The 25,610-nt window shown below is 40.1% G+C and overlaps 1 protein-coding gene and 1 pseudogene across 1 annotated transcript; both read right to left on the reverse strand.

The window, feature by feature from the left end:
- Positions 1-1,664: 1,664 nt before the first annotated feature.
- Positions 1,665-2,432, reverse strand: LOC136242230 (NLR family CARD domain-containing protein 3-like). Its single transcript, XM_066033648.1, has one exon. The coding sequence runs from the start codon at positions 2,430-2,432 to the stop codon at positions 1,665-1,667; it is 768 nt and encodes a 255-aa protein (XP_065889720.1).
- Positions 2,433-2,460: 28 nt separating this feature from the next.
- On the reverse strand, positions 2,461-25,051 carry LOC136242231 (protein NLRC5-like; annotated as a pseudogene).
- Positions 25,052-25,610: the final 559 nt, after the last annotated feature.

Here is a 25,610-nt window from a genome sequence, read left to right on the forward strand (position 1 = left end):
TTCAGTTGCAAGTAATATGTAATTAGTTACTTTTAAAAAGTAATTGCCGCAACACTGACGATGGCTAATACTCATTCAGAAGGCTCAGTCTCTCACATCAACGGTGTGAACAGCTATGTTTACAGATTTTTTTTTGTATATAATTAAGACTCAAACCTCAGAAGTGTGCATTTGCTCTAGGTGAAATTAAGGCCATACCTTATCACCACAAGGTGTGAGAAAGCTGTGAAAGAGTTTCCTACGCCTACTTGTTGTAAAGAAGTTAAGAGCTTTCTTGGTTTAGTCAATTTTATCAATGTCATTTAGCAAACCTAGCAGTGGTAGCAAAGCTGTTTACTGCATTGACAAGGAAAGACAAGAACACAGAGGCTACAGTATCTTTTGTGTGGAACAGTCAGTGTGAGTCAGCTTTCAGTCAGTGAAGATCTAGAGTATGCTCGTTTCAGCACCGCTCATACACCTACCTGATTTGAACAACCCTTTCTTCCTGTAGACTGATGCTTGTAGTAAAGGGTTTGGTGCTTTGTTAAACAGGAAGGTAATGATGGCAGATGGTATCCAATTGCTTATGCTAATAGACAAACCAATACAGCTGAATCCAACTATGTCCCAACTGAATTAGAAGTTGTTGCACTCATGTATGCAGTTGATCACTTTGAGGTTTACGAGTCAGTAGCCTTCTCCAATCTGAAGGTATGAGTTTTCAAAGTTGGTAAATTGGATGTGTGTGGAAGACCCCTTTTCACAAATCCAGTCACATAATTATAAACATTAATCCCATAAGAAATTTGGTGCTTTTATCAAGTGATCCAATTAGAGAGTCTTAGACAGTGCCACTGAAAATTTTACAAAATTAATTATGATAGTTCTATGTGTGACCGTTAATCTCTAACCAGTGATTGCATTATTCTTTCAACACTTAAAAGGCTTCTTAATCTGATTAGCATGCAAATGAAAGGACAACGTATAGCTGTACAATTACCCTATTATACACAAAAGTATCACAATACCAATAATTATTATTGTGGAATTATATTAAAGCATAGACTATAACTATGTTGTACTCATGAAAGTGTTATTGTACTTATTCTTTTCTAAATAAGCGACTGTGGTTTTATGGTACCATTTCTCATCATATAACACATCAAAACTCATGGATACTAATTAATACTAACTCTGTATTAATATTTTACTTGTTACTCAGTATTACTCTGTCTTGGAACAATTTTTTCCAAGTACAGCTTAGCCTGTGGCAAAACTAGATTACTAGTCATAGCAGTAGACTATTACTGTGGAAATTTTGACAGAATTTGAATAATGGTCCCAAGATGGAGTTACGTCAGAGTAATACAGAGTAAAATACGGAGTTAGTATCAGTAGTACTAGCATATGGCCATGGGTTTTGCTGTGTAACTTCGTCAAAGTGATATATGTATCATTGTATACTAACATAGCCACTTGGGGATTCTCCTATATGCCTGCACCCTTGGGCTTTGGCAAATTCCTTGTGGCCATGGTATAACTATTACATATTTCTGTACCACATATATATAGCTATACAGTTAGCAACAGCAGACAAATAATTACTTGTATACATTAACATGTGTATTGAATATACAGTAATATACATGTATCACTACATGTATATAAGTGACATGCAGTTATTAATAGTCAAAATAATCGTCTGTATTTGTTGATATAGATGGTGACACCAGTGATTTTATTGATATGAAACAGTTACCGCATTTTGAATTATTAATCTCTTCAAATTCTTTTCTTACATTATCTTTCTTAATTAGTTCATCTGGAAGTCCAAGTTCAACAAGAGTATCATTGTTATATAAGCTCTTAATAATATTTATGGCTGATTCTTCACTCAAAAGTTCACCTACAAAATCAAAAAGCCACAGGGATAGTTTTTTAAGTGTATTGTTGTTAGGTAATGCTTTAGCAAATGTAGTGGCTCCTTCAGCATCACACACCATGTGTAGCACCTCCAGTGTAGTGTTTTGTGATAGACTGGCTGCAATTGCACTAGATCCTCCAATACCCCGTTTGGAGCTTGAACAAATATACAATTCTTTCAGTGATTTGTTATGCATTAAAGCAGTGCCTAATGCCTTGGCTCCATATTCATCTATAGAATTGTCATCCATATTGAGCACTTCCAGTGAGTTAACAGATTGTAAAGTGGTTGCAACTTCCTTTATCACCTCACTTCTATATATTTGATTACTTCTCAGATTTAGCACCACTAATGAGGAGTTGTACAACAAACTGTATACAATTGCTACACATCCATCTTCATTAATCATATTTTCACTTAAATCTAATTCCTTCAGTGTGTTGGATTTTATTAGTCCTTCTGATAACTTTATTCCTGCAACATTGTTCAGTTCATTGCCTGCAACGGATAACCTCTCCAACCACATCATCATATCACATATGGCAGACAATTCTTCAGTTGTGATGGGCATAAATATAACCATATCCATCATGCTCTGATGGTTTTCTGTATAAATTCAATGTTTTGATTGTAACACTGTTAGTTATTGCATCATTGATATCAATGACACTAATCTCATCAGCACTAATCGTCAATTCCTGCAGTTGAAAATGATTGATTATGTTACTCACAAGAGGTGATGATGTTCCAGTGAGGTTGTTCTTAATCAGAGTAACTGATTCTATAACTTGTTTATTAGTTCTATGTCCACACAGGTAATGATGGAGAAGGCTGACACCATAGTCTCTAATATTGCATCCTGACAGATTTAATACCTTCCAATTTCTTTTTGATTGTGATAAGAAGAATCCTAAAGAGGCCACTTGGTATGGAGGAAGAAAGATGTCACAGAGTTTAATCTCACCATTATCAAAAGCTTTTGACAACATTTCACATAGCTTGTTATCTTGAGCTTCTTGAAAACACTGAAATAAAAACAGAACCATAACTGGGTCCTTTAGGATGGTTTGTGAAATGGTATCTAATTGGACCAAAATCCTTGACTGTGATAAGGCTTCTGGGACATTAGAATAATGTTTATAGTGAAAAGCTCTGAACTCTGGAAACAAGAGTTGCAGAGCTGGAGGAATCTCTAGGCCACTATACCAATATTCTGTTACTGACTCATCACGAACACTAGACAAATGATCCTCACTACATAATGCTAGAAAACACTTTAAAGAATTACACTGTCCACCAGTGATACCACAATAAAAGATCCACATGTTTGATAGACGAACAATTTTACCATAGTAGTCATGATCAAAGAAATACTCATTATCAAAATAACCCTTATTGTTAATGCTGACAGGGAATGAATATTCCAATAATGTGTACACATAACCCTCAGGTAGAGTTGCCACATATTTGGCAGCAAAATACTCTTGAACTCCCAAGTGTAGAAAGTTGAATGATTTGGTTGGACCACCAATCTCATCTGCACAGTAACATTCTACAGATTGTAACAATCCAAAGCAAGTGGGATCATCTCGGCACATAATTGGTAACTCATCAATTGTAAACACTATTTTATCATCTACAAGTGCATCAAATGCAACTTTTTGTAGTTGGTGTATTGTTTCTTGGACTGGCTGTGGTAGCTGTTTTATTTTCTTGATGCGTTCATCCTTAATCTTTCTTGTTCTCTTAAGATGACGACAGATTATGTGCAGGATAAAAGCTGCAAACATTGTGGTGGCAGTTGGTGGTAAAGATCCTAGCAGGCAGAGAAATACTATGATGGCCATGTTTAATGGAATATAGCACATTGCATCAATGTTTGGGTGCTGATGAAAATGTCCCTTTAGTAATAGTAACTTATTTGGATTTTCCTTTAAAGCTTTATTAATATATTGTTCTTTGCTGGATTTGTCAAACCCGAGAATTTCTATTCTTCTGTCAACATACTAATGCAAGGAAACTGAAGCAGAGGGTCGTGATGTCACAACAACTCGCAATCGAGGGAGTACATTACCTTCAATTAATTCTCTGAAAAAAGATGTTTCACGCAGTTCAATGCTGAGTTCATCAAACCCATCTATTATGACAGTCACATCAGCTCCATTTTTGATGTTTATGTAGTTTACAATATTTTGTACATGATCTGCAGTCAGTGAATATTTCAGCAAGTCTTCAATGCTACTAATCTTTTGTACCTTAGGGTCCCTCAACGTTAGTAATAGTATCAGTTTATCTGATGTAAGTAGCTTATCGTTAGCCCACTGTAAACACATCTCCTTAGCCAGTGTTGTCTTCCCAATTCCAGGTTGACCCTCAATTAGGATACTCATGGGACATATTTCTTGGTTATCTGAAGTAATAGGAGTAAATATTTGTTGAACCTTATCCAGTTTAATCGATGCAGTCAATTCAGAAATTTTGTGTATGTTTCCCTCTACACGAACCCTAGCAGTTCTGTGAATATCTTCTTCATCTTGTACCTGTTTAGTCTTATAACGAACTAGGGCTAGATTAGTGAAAGTCTCAGCATGAAAAGGAGGCCATGGGTCTTGTTCTATTGGTGATTTTACTAATCTCTTACGTTGATACCTTGATTTCATAGTTCCAGTAACATGTTGTAGCTGATCATCACCTACATGACATATGCACACATCAACATTAAGTACACGAGTCATCCATAAAATTATGTACCTTAAAATTCACTCAACACCAAAACCCTGGATTGGTATATTGATATGACATTCACATAGCTTCTTGATACACTCAGGTTTTGTGAATATTAGTTCTTTAAAGCAAGCACATTAGCTAATTTTTATCTCACTTTCTGTCTAACCAACATTTTGACAAACCAGTGGGACATTCCTTTTGAGAATACTGAGCTTTTTGTTCCCGTTGTTTTGTTCCTTCTTTTACAATTTAGTTTAATTCTTGGTATTGACAATTTAGCTGCTAAGTGCTTGGTGTAAGCAACCAAATGTTAACTGGTATCTTACTAATCTGCTCCATAAATGTAGTTACTATAGCAAAGGGAAAATCCAAGGGTGGTCAAAATAAAATTATTGTTGAATAATTTATTGAGGTCGAGTGATACGTGTGGTCGACTTTGGATATAGATAGGATGAGACGAAAATCATCTTCACTAATTTTTACCACCATTAAGGGTTGATTAAGTATAGGCATATATTCTACTTGTACTTGAAGTGTTGTTAAACTAATAAGCTTTGCTGTGCATTGAATAATGTAGGCTTTGAGGAATATAAATGGACAGTGCAGGTGATTACAATGTCTCATTCACTCATATAATATTGGTGCTCCAGATATGGTGCCTAGCTATAGTATAAGTGATCGATTGTCATCCACTTCCCTTATGAGATGCTTTGTAAGGGCACATGCAGTGGTATGATTTTTAGTGATGCAAACAGCCATTAGATTGTATCATGCTGCTTTTCATTTTTGCTGGCCTTTTGCACTTACTAAAAATACCCAAATCTTAATCTTTGTCCATAGGTTATGGTGTACTGATATAACTACATAAGAGAGACACAGAAAAGAAAATAATGTATTATAATTAGTATGTAGAGCAGGCATAGGTACACCAACGAACACATTTACATCTATTTATATGTTCGTCTTGTATCTTCTACCAAAGTATTAGCTCTAAATTGTGAAACAAAGCATGCACCCCAAAATCAAATACTGAATAAATCTATGTAACTTAGTTTCAACTATTTTGTACAAGCATTGGCAAGAGAGTTAAGAACGTACCTGTACTTACTGTACTAGTATATACCACAGTTCCACCATATCATCACGGGAAAAAACCCCACCAGTTGTCCATTCAGCATGTAAGATGAAGCTGCCTACTCTCTTCCAGGAGAACTGCAGAGTGGCAGAGTGACAGAATCTGAGCACTTATTGTAGCTGGCTGAGCAAGAGAAGGCATCATTTGACAATGCTGTGGCAGCTATGAGATGCTGTCTGCCTGGAAGAAGGACCTAGAGTTTAGTCATGCAGCTCAGGGTCCACAAGAATCTGTTCCAGATTACATAATATTATTATGCTGGAAAAGATATTTCACTGGGTTTATTGAGGAGACCATATAACAGATGAAACCTAACAGACCCTTTTGTATTCCCACTACAAGACGGACTATGATATACATTGATGAAGTCCCCCAGGTGCCACCAGGAGCTTTGTGTCACAGCAAGAAGAGAAGAGTATTGATTAAAAGATTTGAAAAAGTGGCTACTGTAAGTATGTTGATTACATGGTAAGGGATTATAGCAAGTCAGAAAGTACAGGCACGTAAGGCTAGTCAAGTGCAAGTCGTGATCGGCACTCAAGTGAATACTGACCCTGAAGGCTTTACTACTATTACTAGTAACTAGATGTGATTAGTCAATTACTAATAAGGGTAGCAAGTCTCTTTGTGCTGATGTTCAGGTACACAAAGCGCATGTAAGCACTACATACGACTGTGATTACATAATGCATACAATTAACAGTAGTTACAGTCTAGTCATTACATTGTTCCCCCCTTCCCATTGAATGAAGCTCACCCCAAACTATTGTCTAAATCAACAGTGTGTTTCCCAGGAATGAAACTGGGTCAACTGGGTCACATTTTGTTCCCACTACATCCAGGTCTGACCCTGATTGTTAAATGAATTAATTAGTTTGATGTTTTTACATGTCATAGTCTAGTCCCAGCTTCTTTTGTGAGTCATGCTCACTTATCAGGGTTTTGTGTTACCGCCTGTAGTGGGCATACATAGAACCATGCCCATTGTATTGCAGCCTATAGATATGCACAAAGCCATGTCTGTTGACTCTGTTGCTGTCTGCAAGCTTGTGTGGACTTACCCCCACTAATCGATTGTTATTGCATGAGCCATATTCTATCTAGTCTTGCAACAGGTCAGCTTCTTTTGTGAGCCACACCCACTTATCAGAAATGTGTGAGATGGTATACATGGAGCCATGCAAATTTATCGGTAAGTTGTGGTGAAGTTTGTATGCATGCAGGAAGGTACATCCGCTTATAGGAAACATGTTTTGTTGTCTGTAGACTAAAGTGGAACCATGCCCACCAACTAATTGTAAATTATAAAACTTGCTTGTTTGTTATCTTATCACATAACTACCCATTTTGTGAAGCACCCAAAAGGTAGCTTTTAGTGCACGCCTTAGTTTTAATATAAAAAAATAACATCCTGGGTTTGACCCGGATTGCTAACCAGGTCAGTTGGCAGCAGTACTGACCTGATTTCAATCCTGGTGTGGGCTCTCAATGAGTAAGGACAACTTTGTCTGTGGTATGATTATTGATTACGTATACACTATAGGCCTTTTATGTATGTATGATTGTTGTACACATGTCTGTTGTATGCATGCGTTTTCAATTATTATGTGCCAGGTTTAGCGCTAATCATATTAACATGGTGTCAGAAAGTGGTGCTTTTGCAGCCAGCTCTTAGCTCTCCAGCAGTGTTTCCATTTGAAACTCCCAATATGTGGCCAAAGTGGTGACGTGGCAATGTACACATATTTTTGAACAATACCAAGTTGTGTCGGGTTTGTCAAAAGAATCCCAGGAGTGCCAGATCAGCACTTTGTTATACTGTCTGGGTGAGGAAGCAGAAGACATTCTGGGGTATCTCTGATGAAAATAGAAAAGACTACAGCCAAGTTCTCTCTAAGTTGATGACTTCCACGGCATCAGAAAGAACATGATAATTGAATGCACAAAATTTAACTACCAGCGCCAACTTCCCGAAGAGCCAGCAGAATAATTCATTACAAGTTTGTATAACCTTGCTGCAAATTGTAAGTACGAGGAACTCAAGGGCGAGATTATATATAAGAGAAAGAATTGTGGTAGGAATTTGTGACATACAGCAACTTTATCAGAACGGTTCCAAATGGAACCAGAACTGACCTTAGAAAAGACAAAGACCATGGTCTACCATAGAGAAGCAGTTCGCAATCAACAAAGAGTCCTTAAGGATGGTACAGTAGTGCACATTCCTATTGACATCAGAAGTCAACAAACCAGATGGACCCACAAAGTGTCTGCATTGTAGAAATATTCCCACGTGCGCTCATGATGGCTGCCCTGCCAAAGATGCAAAGTGCCATAGATGTGGCATGATTGACCATTTTGGAGCTGTGTGCCTTACAAGACCAATGAATGCAGTGGTAGACAATGACATACCACTTGACAAAAGTGAGTCTACACAATATAGTTCAGTACTGGACGGTTTTTTTCTAGATACTGTTGAAGATTCCCAGAACTCCAAGTATTGGACTGTGACAAAAAATGTCAATGGATTTGAGGTTTTTTTAAAGTTCAACACTGGCGCAGAGGTCACTGCAATCACAAAGTCATCTCTAAGGTCCAACAGCCTACTTTGTGGTGCGTGAGGATTATAGTGGCAAAGAAGAAGAATGGAAGAGTATGGGTTTGTGTTGATATCAAACCACTGAATCATTGTGTATTGTGAGAACATCATCCCTTGCTGAAGATTAATCACAGTTGTCAGGAACAACTACATTTATCAAACTAGATGCAAACAATGGCTTCTGGTAGGTTCCCTTGTTGGAAAGCTCAAAATGTCTCACTACATTCATAATTCCCTTCAGATGCTATTGTTACAACAAGCTCCAATTTGTCATCTCAAGTGCCCCAGAGCATTTCCAGAGATAAATGAGTTCACTTTTAGAAGGCTTACAGGGAGTGCTCTGTGTCATGGATGACATTCTTATCTTTGAACAGAGCCAATCACAACATCAGACTTCGTGCAGTGCTAGAGCATCTCTCCACAGCAGGTATCACACACTTAACAGTATCAAATTGTGAATTCAGTAAGAACCAGCTTGGCCATGTAGAATGGGGTGTCTCCCGAACCCAGTAAAACCAATGCAGGTAATCAAATGGAAACCCCCAAATTAGTTTCTGAATTATGAAGATCCGGGAATGATAAACCAACTGAGAAAATTTCCCACAAACACTGCTGAACTCTCGCACCCTTTATGAGAGCTGTCAAGTGCCAAGAAAGTTTGGCACAACTAGACTGACTGATGCACTCTCTAAGCTGAAGTGTGAAATAACTACCCCAGGAATTCTAAGACATTGCAACCTTAACTCAGCTACCAGCTGATGCCTCCTCTCACAGACTGGGAGCAGTAGTTTTACAGCATGTTGATGGCCAGTGGTATCCTGTTGTTTATGAATCTTGCTCTATGACAGATACAGAATCCCACTACATGCAAATTGAGAAGCTGCAACCTGGGCTTGCAAGAAAGTTGCTCTCTATGTCCAAGGCATGACCATCATCCTAGAAACAGAACATAACCATTAGTCCTGATCCTGAGTGACAAGCATTTAGATAGCTTGCCTCCAAGAGTACTGCAAGGCTAATGAGGTTTGACTATGTGCTACTACATGTTCCAAGAAAGTACCTACACTCCCTCAAGAGCACTTCTGGAGAGTAGAATGGACCACACTAGCCAAGTGGAAGTGGGGATATTGAGCTTCACATTAGAGCATTTGTCTCAGCTATACCTGCAAGCAGCTAGTGCACGTGTAGACTCCTATCATATAGCTCAAGAGGAGGATGTCATATATGCAGTAGTGTCATATCCTACTGCAAAAATGGCTGGCTAGAAAAGATCCAGCACTGCCAACTAAGTGAAAAATCTTCAGTTTGATGATTGAACATCTCTAAAGTAATTAACAACTTAGTCAGGCAATGTTCAGAATGTCAACACACTCTTGTACCTCCCAGAGAACCACTACCCACATCACTGCTGATATGACACCTTTGGGAAAAAGTTGCTTCAAACGGCCACACATATGCACCTTATTGTGGTGGACTATTAAGTTTCTCATGCTACCCTGAAGTCATCCAGATGACTTCTACTATATCCACAGCAGTCATCAAGGCATTAAAAGTCTATTTTTTCAACACAGAGTACCATCAGTCTTTATGAGTGATAATGGCCCACAATTGACAGGAAGGTGTTTGCTAGCTCCTACGGATTTGAAGTACTAACCAGCAGTCTCCAAAGTAACGGTGTAGCAAAAGGACCATTAAAACTGTGAAGATATTTTTAAAGATAGTCCTACTCCTACATGGCCTTCCTAAGCTTCCATGCAACACGTCTTCCCTTGTGCCACATCAGTCCGGCAGAGTTGCTAATGGGAAGAAAGTTGAAAATTGATGTTCCAGTTCCCATGCTCACCCCTCAGTGGCCATTCATGGATTCATTCACAGAGAGAGACAAAGAGTACAATAAAGCTAAAAAGCAGATATATGATCAACAACATAAGGCAAGACCTTTAGATCCAGACACACCTGTGTGGATTAGAACAGGGAGTGATTACCCAACAACAATATCATTTCACCAGCAGAAATCCCAAGGTCATACATTGTGGTGCCACCTAATGGTGAACTAAGGAGTACTTGTTATCACCTCACAGAACAATCCCCAGTAATGACTCGCTCTTGTTCCAGAGTTATGTTGAGACCTACAGATAGGCTGGGGCCATAATGTACTGATTATGCATGCACTAGGCCTGTTAATATTATGATTTATGTATAACTGCTGTACACATGTCTGTTGTATGCATGCGTTTTCAATGTATTCCAATTATTGTGTGCCAGGTGCTAATCATACATGTCTAAGAGACAATTGGGTCCTGCAGTTCATCATCCTTGGATGTAACACTCACCATAGAGCTATCAATTACCCAGCAGAAGAGACTGGTTGGAACAGGAAACTGTCATATTCATGATATGGACTGTATCAAATCCTTTCATATAGAGAAACAGATGCAGTATGTGCAAGTTCACTAGTCATTATATCATGTTACAACAAAAGTAAACTAAGGATCATGAAAATAAATAAAAGGCGTGAAAGAAGGGAGGTCATTTACACCAACAGATATTAACACACCAACAATCCACATTAATTCCTGTATTAATTAAAGCACTGCCGCAAGTGCTATATGAAAAATATAAAAGAGTGAGAGCGACAAATATAACACAAGGCGAAACTGAGTGCTATATTTTGTCTCAGGACCACTCTTTGAGTGCTATATTTTCATAAAGCACGAGCAAAGCAGTGCTTTAACTGCTCTAAAAAACTTCCAAGTTTGAGCTGGAGGTAAACAAAACCATATGTGAAACTATTCAAGACTCACCAAGCAGCCTTCAATGAAGCAATCAATTTTGCGGATAACGATTGGATGCACATTGAATACCCCCTGGAGTGCTTTACTCTGCTTTTCTTCTCCAGTTAATCATTTCTGTTGTCTCAATTTTAGGGTTGGGTGCCGTGACTACTCATCTTCTGCCCACACACAGTGCTATAAACTACCTCAATAAAACATTGTGGTCACCAATATACCACTGTGGTCAAGTATATAGCACTGTAGTTGCGTAAACTGTTCTGTATGGCAAATATAATATTATTTTTGCTTTGATTGTTCTTTAATTGTACTTCACCACTATTAACAAGTTGTTATCAGGGAAAGGTGAGGCTGGTCTTGAGTTGATATTTCTTTGGTGGAAACACAAACCTAGCTTTACAGCACCATTACTTATACTGTATGACAATCATCCAATATTTTCTTTTGATAACTCAAATTTGATGTAAAATCAAGGAATTTAATATGTTCTGGGGTGCGTATGTATTACAAGGATTTCAAAAGAATTATCATTTTCACTGTTAGTCAAAGCTTGTAAGATTCTTGGACTAAGGATGTTGAAAGCTTTGACCTATACCCAGTAATAATTGTTTTTAGAGCAAGAACATGTGACTTTAAATGATATATGTGACCTAATTTTAGAAAATTGTTGATATCCGCACAATTTTCAAAATGCATTTTATTTGTCCTTTGTTTTCTACAGGGTAGAGGAATGGACTAGCTAACTTTCAGCTTCATAGGTTAAGCAGCATTGGAAATACAGTACTAGACAGCTGGACGAGCAAATAACTTGATATGTACAGAAACTACAGAGAAAAGAATCTACAGGCGCTTACATAAACCATCATACAACAGCGTACGGAATTGAATCTTCACTCATTGTGTTCACCATGCATTTGTGCATCCACCAAGGTATAGTTTTTGCCACAGACATGCTTCTGTGTTCAAGAAGGAAGGCAAATTCACTGAAAAATGATTGTCAATAAATTCTTTCGTCACTGCAACGTAAACAAACATGTGTAACTTTGAAATCCTTCTGTGTATGGAGATGAAACAAGGATTTTTGTACTCCCTATGACAGACGAACACGATGATGCCCAGGATTTATCCATTGGAGGCTTATTTCACCCACCAGTGAGGTGATAAAAACTTGCATGATTTTTTTCTGGAGTTTGTGTATTTTTCTCATAGATTTTTAAATGCGTTTTATTTTACAAAAGTACTATTGTGCATATATTGATGGTTTTCCAGTCAATATATGCACAATAGTACATATACTGTACGATACAAAATTTTGGTGGGAGAAACTTTTGGCAAATTTGGCGAAATGACTTCAATTCGCCAAAATATTCTTGTCCAATTTTTAGCCAACTAAATAGAGAGAATGCAGTATGACACAAGCATTCGCCAAAATTTTATCTCGCCAAAATTTTATATCATACGGTAGGCTATATCCCTACTCAAATTGTAAGTGAAGATTACTAAACCAGGTATGGATTTGACAGCATAATTGGTAAATGGCTCAGGGCACGAAGTGCCTGCATGCTATTTATAATTACATGAGGAAGGTGAAGTGAAATATCAACATGTAATTGGCACAATTACAAGGATGTGACAGCCATTTTGAAGAGTCACGAGACTAATTACGTAAAAATGCGTTGTGCCTATAAAAGGAGCACGCGGTCTGATTCCATTGGCTCTTTGTAGATAGTTGCTCTGTCATCGTGTTCTCTGCTACTGCATGGTGTACAAAATTAATAAATTTTAAATGATAATTGTACAATTTCTTTGAGAAGCTGCTACATGGTTGCTGCACAGACATCCCACCAGTCCTTAGATGGCTTCTACCTGAAGGGAAATATGAGAATCAACTATACGTTATTATGCACTAAAGGGAGGGGGGTGGGACATGTTGATATTTCACTTCACCTTCCTCATGTAATTATAAATAGCATGCAGGCACTTCGTGCCCTGAGCCATTTACCAATTACACTTCGGAAGGCTCAGTTTCATATCAACATGTATTGTTTGAAGATGATTCTGATGATAGAACTGCAGTGCCAAAGGTGGTTCTATCATCTTTCTTAAGTACTCTGCAGTAAAATTTTTGGAAGGTGCCCTCTGAAGACCAGTCTGCAGCATCTAGAATATCTTTGGTTGTAACTCCCACCCCTGCAGCAGTAGAACACGATGCCCCTCTTATAGAGTGTGCCTTGAATATTGAGATGTCTACACCAGCTTCTGCCATGAGGCACTTGAGCCATCTAGCTATAGTACTACTAGATACTGGGGTATGCTGTCCTATCCAAGACAGGAAAAGCTGAAATCTAGAGTCACCTGGTAGGTCAACTTGAAATCTTTCTGTTCTCTTCTCATAGGCCCTTAGTGTTGCTACAGGGCATATGGTAGTATCTTTGGCAAAACTTGGAAAGAAGAAGTCTGCCATAGGTCTTGATGACCTACTCTGTTTAGCCAGATGGGTTGGTCGGAAGACCACTCCATTTGATTTAAAGGATCTCGTCTGTAAGTTCAGTTTGGACAGGTCAGCCGAACGAGATGGTCTGGTCAAGGCTAACAGCATTGCTGTTTTCATTGTCAACTGTTTAAGACTTAAGTCCTTGTTAACACCTAGGCCTTTGATGTGCTGAATTACCATCCCAACATCCCAGAAGGAAGAATATCTTGGTTGTGGTGGCCTAGAATTAAATGCCCCTTGAAGGAGCCGTGTCACTGTAGGGTGACTTCCTACGCTGACTCCATCCACATATTCATGGGTAGATGATATCGCTGATCGATAAGCATTCAGCGATTGATACTTATAGCCTTCGGAATATAACTTGGCTAAGAAATTCACAACATCTTCTATAGGTCCTGTAAGGGGATCTCGACCCCTCTGCTGACACCAGCCAGCCCATTTAGAGAATGAGGACCCATAGTTGGAGTTAGTTTTGTCTCTCCATGATGCAAGCATGAGGTCTGAACCCTGTGAAGAAATTCCTCGTGATGTGTAGGATTGCCTGAGACAGGCCAGGCGATCAACTGGGGCACTCCCTGTTGCATCAGAAATTCTTGCCCCAGTGGCATTGATATCAGATCTGATTGTTGAGGAATTCTCCGAGGATAGTCCTCCAGGAGTTCCAGCACTAGTGGGAACCATGGTTGTGTTTTCCACAAAGGTGTTATTAACACTATCCTCGCTGCTTCTTTCCTGACTTTGGTGAGGCAGCGATGTATCAGGCACCACGGGGGATTGGTAAACCCTCGACTGATCGACCATTTCTGCATGAAAGCATCCGTCGCCTCCGCTTCTGGATCTGGCCTCTAGCTGTAAAAGCGGGGAAGTTGCTTTGTCAGGCGTGATGCAAACAAATCCACTTCCAGTGGACCCATTATTGCCTCTATCTGTTGGAACACTGATTGGTTCAGCTTCCAGTCGCAGCGATCCCTCACTGTTCTGGACTCCTCGTCGGCCTGTGAGTTCAGTTGACCTGGAAGGTGCTCTGCTTGGAGGGTGATACTCCTCTCCGTGCACCAGGTCCAGATCGTTATCGCTAAATGGCACAGAACTCTGGACACTGTGCCCCCTTTCTGGTTTATGTAACTCACTGCTGTAGTGTTGTCCATTCGCAGTAAGACTGTTACGTTCTGCCAAGTCTTCCCAAATGCCTTGATTGCTAGGAAGGCTGCAAGCAACTCCAGGTAGTTTATGTGATGAGTTGCTTCTTCGGGGGACCATATGCCCCCTGTGTGAGACTGACCATTCAACACCGCTCCCCAACCCTGGTTGGATGCATCTGAATGTATTGTTACTGTTGGGTCTGATTGACATAGTGGTGCTCCCAATGGGGCTGTTGTGAGAGCCACCCACCATTCCAGGTCTTCCCTGCTGGTCGGATTCAGTGAAAGGATTGCATTGTACCTGTCCGAGATTTCCTCCTGGTTGTAGTCCAGGGGAAGGACAGAGTTCATTTGCCTCTGGAGAGCTCGGTAGTGCAATGGGGCTAAGGGGATAGCTCTCATGGTAGCAGTTGTCTTCCCCACAAACTGTGCTATTTCCCTCACTGAGACTGATGCTTGGTGCAGCATTCGCCGTGCATCCTGCTGAATTTTGCGTAGCTTCTCGGTGGGGATTGTTGATATTCTCATTGTTGTGGAGCATAAGTGGAAGCCCAGAAATTCCATTTCCTGTGTAGGAGTCAGTATGGATTTCCTCTGGTTCACAATTAGCCCCAGGCTTTCGAACAGTTGGCATGTCAGTTGGGTAATTTGTTCTAACTGAGCCCTGTCCTGATGCATCATCAGCATGTCATCCAAATATATAATCAGGCGACAACCATTCTGCCTCAAGAAGCCCACTACTGGTTTCAGAAGTTTTGTGAATACTCTGGGTGCTGCTGATAGACCAAAGGGTAGGCATTGGAACTTGTATGTCTTCCCCTCCCATTGAAAAGAGAGGAGGTGTTGATAGTCTGTGTGGATGGGCACTTGAAGGTATGCATCCTTCAGGTCCATCTTTATCATCCAGTCCTGTGGTTGTAGGAGGTCTGGGAGCAAGTGAAGACCCTCCATCTTGAAGTGTTCTGTCTTCACAAATTGGTTGAGACTTTTTAAGTTTATCACTGGCCTCTGGCCCCCATCCTTCTTTTCCACAAGGAAAATCTGAGACAGATAGTTCCTTGGGGAGGCCAGTGTTTCCACTATTGCCCCCTTGGCCAGTAGTTCTACAACCTCTGATGTTATCTCGCTCTTGCTCTCTAGTGAGCATTTTATCGCTTGGGGTACTCTGGCCTGAGTTGGAGCCCCTACTAGTTCCAGTTGATAACCAGCCACAGTTTGCAGTACCCACTGGTCTTGAGTCAGCACCTCCCAGTTTGGTAGGAAGAATGCTACTCGCCCAGCCAATTTTGGGCATGTGATTGACAGGTTCATGGTGTTGATTAGAGCCTGTATGTAATGTGTCTGTGTGTTTAACACATGAGTAGATGAAACAATTTTTAATGAAATTTTTTGCATTGTCATACAATGAACTGCAGTCTGTGTGCTGCCTAGTCATTTCTTTGGCTGCCCTTTCTTGGCTTTGTTGCCTGGGCCTTGCCATCCTCAGCTCCCTCCTGTGCCGCTGTAGTACCAGTTGCCACCCCCGCGACTTGTTTTTTGAAAGTGGCTTTTCTGAAAACCCCGTTTGGAGTTATCAGAAGGCATGGTCTTTCTAAGGACTTCAGCGGCCTCCAGGCGCTCCTTAGCCATAGCTCCAAATTTCTCCCCAAACAGAAAAGGTGCAGCATCCTTGAAGTCTGTATGATTAATGAGCTGCTTCAGCTTGGGGTTGAGTTGCATCATCACCGCATGCCTACGGTCCATTGAGTGCTGGTAATTGGCATTGCCCATCAGCTGAAGAGAGGTCTGGATCCCAGTGATAACTTCTGCGGGTACCTCGAGGTTCTCTGCCTTTTCCAAAATGAAAATAAGAGGATTAGCTGCGTCCAACCAAAAGTTCTGGATCCTACTAGCTGCCCTGTCCGCCATTCTTGCTGTAGGTGGTAAATTCGCTGATACCACGGGGTCCAACTGGGCGCCCCATCGCGAATCCGGAATGCCATTCGCCTTAGCCTTTGCCACTCGGGACTTGTTGTCTAGCTTCTTGTTGAATGAAGCCTCCAAGAAAGCAGCAGCTGCTTCGGAGAGTGGGATCAGTGGACCATGTTGGGAGTCGACGTCTTCCATTTCCTCCTCCGAATCGTCCTCATCGTCCTCGACTCTAGTCTTCTTCTTGGGAGGGGGAGTCAGGCCGGTATCGGAGTCTGTACCGCTGTATTGCAGACCGGAACCTGACTGCGAGTTTACGCCACTGTATGTGGCCCCGCTTGTAAGCGTCGTAAGTTGGTCCTGCATGGACTTGACGCTCGCTGTAAGACTTTCCACTGTCTTCGCTAACTCTTCGTTGTTCGCCATAACGATACACCGACTACTGTCACAGCCAAATAAAAGCCAATGGAATCAGACCGCGTGCTCCTTTTATAGGCATAACGCATTTTTACGTAATTAGTCTCGTGACTCTTCAAAATGGCTGTCACATCCTTGTAATTGTGCCAATTACATGTTGATATGAAACTGAGCCTTCCGAAGTGTAATATCATATTTTGTATTTCTAGTATGCTCAGTCAGAAGCTAACCACCTTATACATACTTATTCTAGACCATACGTACATCGTGTATGCGCATACAAATTATGCATGGGTATACATCTGAAGAAAAGAAGACTTGGGAAATGTAGTGTTAAAAGAGAACAATCATCACCAGTTGTACAAGTAACTCACCATGATTACTAAGCTTTTCAAACTCTGTGTTTGTCTTTCTTGGATTTGAAATGGCACCTACATATGTACATAATACTGTACATACATATGTACATAATACTGTACATATACAGCACAATCCCCAAGTATCATACAGTAACAGTATGGTATCATACTGCATAGTAGGGACCACAAAGGAGTAGGCATGGCCCATGAAATAATATCACCAAAAAACCAACCTCAATTTTCCCAGACGACAATGAAGCAGTATTGGTTAAGTAAAACTTAGCCCAAAGAAGCTTTCATATCGAGCTGAAACGCATTCAAAAAGTTGCTACGGAATTTAAAAAAAAAAATTATTTAATAGAATTTTCTACTGACTGTTTTTGAGTAACTGACTGACTGATGCTTTCAGACAAGTGTAACTCAATAACAGCTAAAGATACGGGCTTGGTTTTTTCACTGTTGGACGTCACTTCGGCCCAACGGGTGCCTTTTGGCATACCGCAGTACATACAATGCATTCCTCATGGACTTACCAGTGTCCTCCTTTGTGTCCCATTCATTTTTACTGACAACGAAAAGTGTGGATTTGGCGGCAGCACGTGCTGGCTTCCCTTTGTAACAGAAATTTTCCGTATTTTTCGTAGCAGCTAGTTTGATTGCAGAGGTGCTTTTTGAACAGTTCTTGATTCGTACTGCTGTGTAACGAGTTGAACATAGCTGACAATGAAGTATAATGGATACTTCATTTTTCAGATGATAATTGGGGCGCACGGCACCATTTCAGATGTGGGATGCATGGGTTCACTAGACATAACAATTATTCACAAAAAAAGTTAACAAACAAGTACACAAAAAAATTTGGAAATTTCAACTAGGACCATAGCACATCGATAAAAAAGTACTGAAACAAGCTGGAGTAGTGCACGATATTAAATCACAGTAAAACAATAAGAAGTGCTATATCCTTACTGTGCATTTCTGTTATGGTATCTTAGCATAGTAGGGATTTAATACTTCTTATTGTTTTACTGTGATTTAATATTGTGCACTACTCCAGCTTGTTTCAGAACTTTTTTATTGATGTGCTATGGTCCCTACTCTAGTTGAAAGTTCCAATTTTTTTGTGTACTTGTACATAATAGGAATTGTGAAGGTTTGCACTTTTCTGCCAAAGAATATCACCCAAAAACCAACTTTACTTTTCCTTCACAACAGCTTGGCAGTATTGGTTAACATTCTGTGTACTGTGCTTCATGATTCAGCTTGAGTAACAGATGTAACAATGATTAAAACTGAGCATAAGTGGCCACAGAATTACTATTGCACTTGTACATAGTTCTCTTCTTCCATTGCAAAAGCATATCTGGGCAAAGTAATTAAGAAATTATGTTACAAAAGTTAACAAACAAGCATAATTTATTTATGAAAGTAACTTACTTGTAACTATCCCAACTCTGCTGATATCAGATATGCATAATGTGAATATGGTTAAGGCACCTACTACAATGCATCTACTGACTTGGATAGCCCATACTTGGACGTGACTTGGTTTAATCAAACATAGGCATGCTCAATTTGGGCATGAATGGGTAGCTACATGTAGTAAAATATGGCTCCACATAAGTTTACAGAGTAGCTACAGACAACAAACATATTTCCTATAATTAGGTATGGCTTCGTGCACACTTACAAACTCACCCACATATGCCTTCAGGCGTTCCTGATAAGTTAGTATGGCTCATAAAAGAAACTGGCCTGCTGCAAGACTAGACTACGTTTCATACAATAACCAATTAGTGGGTGTTGCTCCACATTTAAAAATGCCGCAGACAGCAATGGACATGATTCGTCCATACACGTCTATAAACAGTAACATGTAATCCTAATAAGTGGCATGGCTCATAAAAGAAGCTGGGCTGCTGGGATATGACGCATTGATACACTTCCACATTGTCAAACTAATTAATTGATTTCCAATTTGGGTCAGACCCAGATATTCTACATAGAAAGCAAGTCACAACTGGATTACCCAGACAAATGTGACCCAGACTGGTTTCAACCATGGTTTGACTTGTGTGGATGTGTGCAGACACTGCAGATTTGGGGTCATATACTTGAGTATTATTATTTTGTATTTAGCAATATTTAAATAAGCATTTGTAATTGTATTTACAGTTTGGAAACCAGATGTCTTTTTAATTGTATTTTAATCTAACAATTGAATGTGTTACAATACAATAACACCTTGACGTATTATTTTGAAATGCGTCAAGTGATTAGCCAATAGAATTTGTACTATATTTGTTTGTCAAGGTATCGTAACAAAAATCTGTAATACTAATCTGATTGGCTAAAATAATGTGGTGTGTTTCTATTGGAAGTACATGTCTGATTTGACAACTAGTGCTACCATAGTGATAGATGCCCCATAGCAACAATATGGTTACCTAGCAATGGTTGCTAAGGTAAATATCTATTTGGGACCACAGCAATGGTTACTAGGAAATTTTAATGGTTGCAAAGTGTGATTGGTCTTTTGCAGTAGTTACTTTTTGAATTTCTGCCAGTTGCTATGGTGGTCAGAATAGAATGCAATGGATAGCTGTGGTATTTGGGATTAATAGTTCGTGCATTGTAAACAGGAAGGAACACTGGAAGAATACTAAACTTTCCTGGGATCAGGAAACATGCAGCACAGGGCAGAATTTCCTATAGAATTTCCTGAAAAACCAGGAAAGTCTATAGGAAATTCTGCCCTGTACTGCATATTTCCTGATCCAGGAAATTTTAGTATTCTTCCAGTGGAAGTAGTGCTCAGTTTCACCTCGCACTGTTTTATGCCTTCCAGTTTACAATGTTAACACCACTAACCCCAAATGCCACAGTTATCCGTCCTATTACACATACAAATACTTTCTCTAAGTATGTTAATTATTTCACAAAAGAGATTACAGTCTTTTGATCATACATTATTCTGCGTAACTTGTTCAAAAGCATCACTGCCCCTTAGAGCTGAGTGATAGCGGCGATTAATTGATTATTGTGATAGTGAGTAACAATTGTGATAATGATAGTATGCATGCAATCATACTATTACGACATGGATAACAGAAGCAAACATGGTAGTGTTGAAGTATAGGAATCTGTGAAATGAAAGACAAGTAGAGCATGGACAACAAGATAGAAGTGCAATACAGAGATAAGGAATGTTAGAAAAGCAGATAATTATGTGGTTTCATGTATTGCATACAGTATAAGGTTGATAACTATGGTAATAAATAGGCCATAACCATTGGTATGTAAGATTGAGCCTTCTGAAATATAAATTTAATGCTAGTGTGATAACCGAAGTGACAACTGATAATGATTGTAACATATCACGTGTACATAAATTATGGGTTACACTAATCATATACATATAATCATATTAATACATAGTTACTACTTCTACATCCCCCCACAAGCTTGTCATATGTGGGAAAATATGAAAAAGCTTAATTACTAACTGTTCCAATAAGGATCTTCTATAAGTCTGTTTGTGGGCTTCCTTGGTCTGTTTGATCTTCTTGGCTGGATTGGTGAAATGGCACCCAGTGGTTGGTGTGCTTCGTCACTTGGCTGCTGCTGTGGCACATTAGCATGGAGTAGTGGTTCATCTATTGGCCATGTTGACTGTGGCTGTGCTGGTAGAGGTACCCATCGCCATAAGAATCTACGGTTTCTTGTGAGGACTCGCCTGGACTCTGTCTTAACAATATACTGGCAATGTTGCCCCATTCTGATCACTACCCCATATGTATCCCAGAGCCTGGTTCTTGGATCCTGTAAAGCTACCTGGGAGCCTACATGAATCTCTGGTAATGAATGTGCCTGTCTGTTGTAGTAGCGTTCCGCTGCTCTTTGGGTGCATTCTGCCTTCTCTGCTGCTTTGTCTAAGTTGGTTTGCCATTGTGGGTCAAATGACTTGGGATGGGCTGGGAGTGTGTCTTGGACTGGATGCCCGAAGAGCTTCTGAGCTGGAAATAACCCGTCTCGCAATGATGGCGTGTTGCTGTACTGCAACAGTGCCTTACAGAGCTTATCCCCATCCAAGTATCTGCCATTCCAGGCAGTACGTATAATCTTTTCATCGACTTTACCGTCGCTTCTGCTTTGCCATTGCTCTGTGGATAGTGTGGTGATGACACCTGGTGTTTGAAGCCCCATTGCACAGCAAAGTCTTGAAACTTCTTGGATGTAAATTGTGGGCCTCCATCTGACCAAAACAAATCCGGTACTGCCGTTCTACTAAATAGCTCCCTCAGGACCATTGTAAGTGCTGCCACATTGACACTTTTTCCCATGGGAGCAACAGTGGGCCAATCTGTATAACAGTCCATTATAACCAGGTAACAGTGGCCACCATAATAGCAAAAGTCTATAGCAATCTCTGCAAAAGGGCGAGATGGATGTGGCTTGCTGACAATCGGCTCACGGTAAGTGAGTTTGACACTGTACACAGTGTGATATCATAATTTCCATATCGTTGTCTATTCCCGGCCAGTACACTGTGAGGCGTGCCCTCTGCTTGATCCATGATGCCCCTTGATGCGACTCATGTAGTTGCTGTAGTACGTCCTTATGCATTCGGGATGGTATGAGAAGTCGGTAGCCATATACTATAAGGTCCTCCTCTACTGTGAGATTGTGCCAGACCTGCCAATATCACTTGCATGCTTCTGGTAGTTCTCCTCTGTGTGCAGGGAAACCATCCAAGATTGTGGCTTTCAACAGTGTATACTCTTCATCATGGCTAGCTTGTCTTCGCAACTCTGTCAAGCGTAGGTTATCTGCTGCTGTGGTCTGCTGCATTCTGATTTCTGCAATTGATGGGGGTGGAATATGGTCCTCTCCAAATTCTGCAAGCGAGTCTTCTGGTATGGGCTCCTTAACTGGGTGCCGTGAAAGCGCATCAGGGGCCATGTGTGTACTCCCTTCGCACCAGATTGCCGTAAAGTTATACGCCATCAGCCAGGTACGGAGGCGCTGTAACCTTGGATTCTCAATCTCGTCCAAGCGGTGGCTATTCAGTATGCGAATTAGAGGGTTGTGATCTGTGACGACCTGAAAATGCTGCATACCCCCCAGAAACGCATGATACTTAGTTACTTCCCATGCAATTGCCAGCAATTCCAGTTCAATGACAGCATTTCGTGACTCAGCGGATGTCAAGAAACAAGAGCCTACTTGGACCAAGTTCCACTGGCCAGTATCGGAGAGGTGCTGTAGGACAAACCCAAGTCCTTGCCTACTGGCATCAGTGCAGAGATGCGTCTCCTTAGCTAGATTGAAATATGCTAGGGTGGGCACTTCTGTAAGCTTCACTTTTGCTTCTGCAAAAGCTTTGTCATGTTCTTGTGACCACAAGAAGTCATGCTTAGTACTCAACAAAGTACGCATTGGCAGCAGGAGTGTGGAAACTATGTCTGTGCTGGATGATAGCTGGTTGGCCAAGCCAAAGAATGATCTCAGGTCACTGCGGTGACAACTGATAATGATTGTAACATATCACGTGTACATGAATTATGGGTTATACTAATCATATACATATAATCATATTAATACATAGTTACTACTTCTACAGCTAGTAATAATCATGATACTATCGTTATCACATAAAAATTACTATCAATTGTGGTTATGATAGTTACAGTATTGCTCAGCTCTACTGCCCCTTTTGAAGTTGAACTTTAACATCCCTGTTTGCTGTTATTGACACCTCATTAGCACATCTTGATTATTCAAGCCAACAGCAGCAAACCACTAGGACTCTGATCCCCATGTAATTCTACACTTCCTAGAAGAATTACATGCAATACCCTAAGTATTCAAATCGTATTGGAATACTTGTATTACTATTCTGATGGAAGTATTTGCAATTGTGTTTGTATTACAGTAATGAAATATATGTGACCTAAATCTACGATGACATGCAGGCATGGGACCCATGCCTGGCTTGATGGACAGTCTCACCAAAATACTTCTGGTAATCATAATTAGTCTGTCTGGACTACTTGGTCATCCAAAAGTGAACTTTGCCAGACTTTTACTCACCTATAAATCGATGTTGTAACAGACACAACTAGCGACACTGTTTTTAACCCTCACAAAAGCCCACTTTGCAGGCTATGGAATCCCAGAGAAAGTAATCACAGACAATGACCCTCAGTTCTGGTCCATATCTATGAAGACTTTGCCAAACAATGGAAGTTTAATTATGTAACCACCTCACCTTGCCATTCACTCAGGGCCTGAAATTATGCTGTGGAAATGATCTGACAAATCCTGTTATGTGGTCGGACATACTCAGTAGTTCTGTACAAAAATTTTTAAAATGTATTCAGACATTAGCCAGAAATGGTTGGAAATGGCAGACATTTCAGGCTCTGTTCATGATCATTGGTCTTTCCAAATGTAGTCCAGAATCTGATCTATCTATCACGTGTTACAGATTATTATGTCATTTATTAAATTTATGGGAGAAATTGCTATACTGGAGTAGACCATTTTGATGTACAGTGAGTTGGGTTTCTTCTAGCATCAATGTGCGCACAGAGAGTTGTTCTATGCTATACATGTATTACACCTGGAAAGTTACTAAACAGATACAGAGTAGGCGGTACACAATAGTTAATTTCATTTTTAATAGTTTTTCAATAGAAATTTAATATATTGGAAATGCCTGAATCAGCTGATATTTTTGCCACGAACAAAGTATAGCAAATGTCTGCAAACTTCCTCATATGGAGGACAAGGCATCTGACAAGCTCAATATTGGGCCTGTGGTAGTGCTCAAGACTGGGATTAAAATATTTTATTGTCAAATATTAATACCTTGAGCACTTGATTTTAGCTGAGGGATCATTCATAATTTTCAGTATTTCCACAAGTGTACAGAGAGTACTCTTTACTGACCCCCTCCTTCCTACCGAAAAGCATACTGTTAAAATACTGTACAATAGTATAATCCGTGGTTTTCCTTACTGCATCTGCTATCTTCTTCCTCCATCAGATATAAGTATTGATAGAACTTTGATTATCTGGGAGCTTGATGTAGCTTAAATTGGACCCTTGATTGCTTGTTTGCATTTTGCTGCCACATGACGATTTATGCGGACTACCCCTTGTCTGAGACAAAGCCTTTCCACCCATGGCTATATATACCTGATCATGAGCACACACTCACCTTGTACTAATAGTTGTTCAATATCACTGGCTACACTGTTGAGTTCAATAGTTCTCATTGCTTCTATTAACTGGTCCCAGCTAGCACCATCACGTGTCTCCAGCCATTTACTGAACATTTTCTGGCAGCAAGTTTTGCTTCCATCAGCTTTGTAATCTTTATGTATCGTTTCTAATTCCCCTTCGTACTCATCGTCTAATAATTCAAGTCCAAGATCGTACCACTTTATACTGACCTTTGGAATCACGTGCCTGTTCAATACTTTCATAGTAGGCCGACCTTGAAGAATAGCTCCTGATTGAGCCATCCTGTGTCTTCCAAGATAAAAACAATCTGCCTCACCCAATGTAATTGTATTATATGTGTATTTCTCAATTTATTTAAGGAATTCACTGAAAACTAAATTATCGATTGTGGGAATTCATGCATATGTATGGCTGAGACAAAAAAGTTGAAAGCAGCTAGCACGAAAGTGAGTGGTGTGGTGAACGGCGTTATGTGGGTGATATCTGTATGCTTGAGTACTTTAAGCTAATATGGCTTGGGCCACTTCCAGTTATTTTTTCCATGAAGGAAAGGCCAGGGTATTCACTAGTCTGGCGCGGCCGCCCCTTCGCATAAAGAGGAAGGGTCTGGTCACTCTAGCATACAAAATTTGTAGCCTGTTACCGAAAACAGGTAACACCAATCAGATCGCGTTGTTGGTAATTACTGAATTTTTGTGACGTTTGTTTAGAAGTTACCATAGATACTATGGAATTACGTAATAAGTGAAAGAGATTAGGCCACTCCAAATAAATTCTCTGTTTCCCGTCCTGGACTCAAGCATATTTGCATGCGGGCGGGCGGTCCATTTCCATTATTTCATTATAAGATTGGCAGCTTTTCAAGCCAGTATTTGCCTGG

The sequence above is a fragment of the Dysidea avara genome, chromosome 13 (assembly GCF_963678975.1).
Source record: "Dysidea avara chromosome 13, odDysAvar1.4, whole genome shotgun sequence".
NCBI lineage: Eukaryota > Metazoa > Porifera > Demospongiae > Dictyoceratida > Dysideidae > Dysidea > Dysidea avara.

Coding starts and splice junctions, on each gene's coding strand:
- LOC136242230 (XM_066033648.1), bottom strand. CDS start 2,432: ATGTGGTTGGAGAGGTTATCCGTTGCAGGCAATGAACTGAACAATGTT.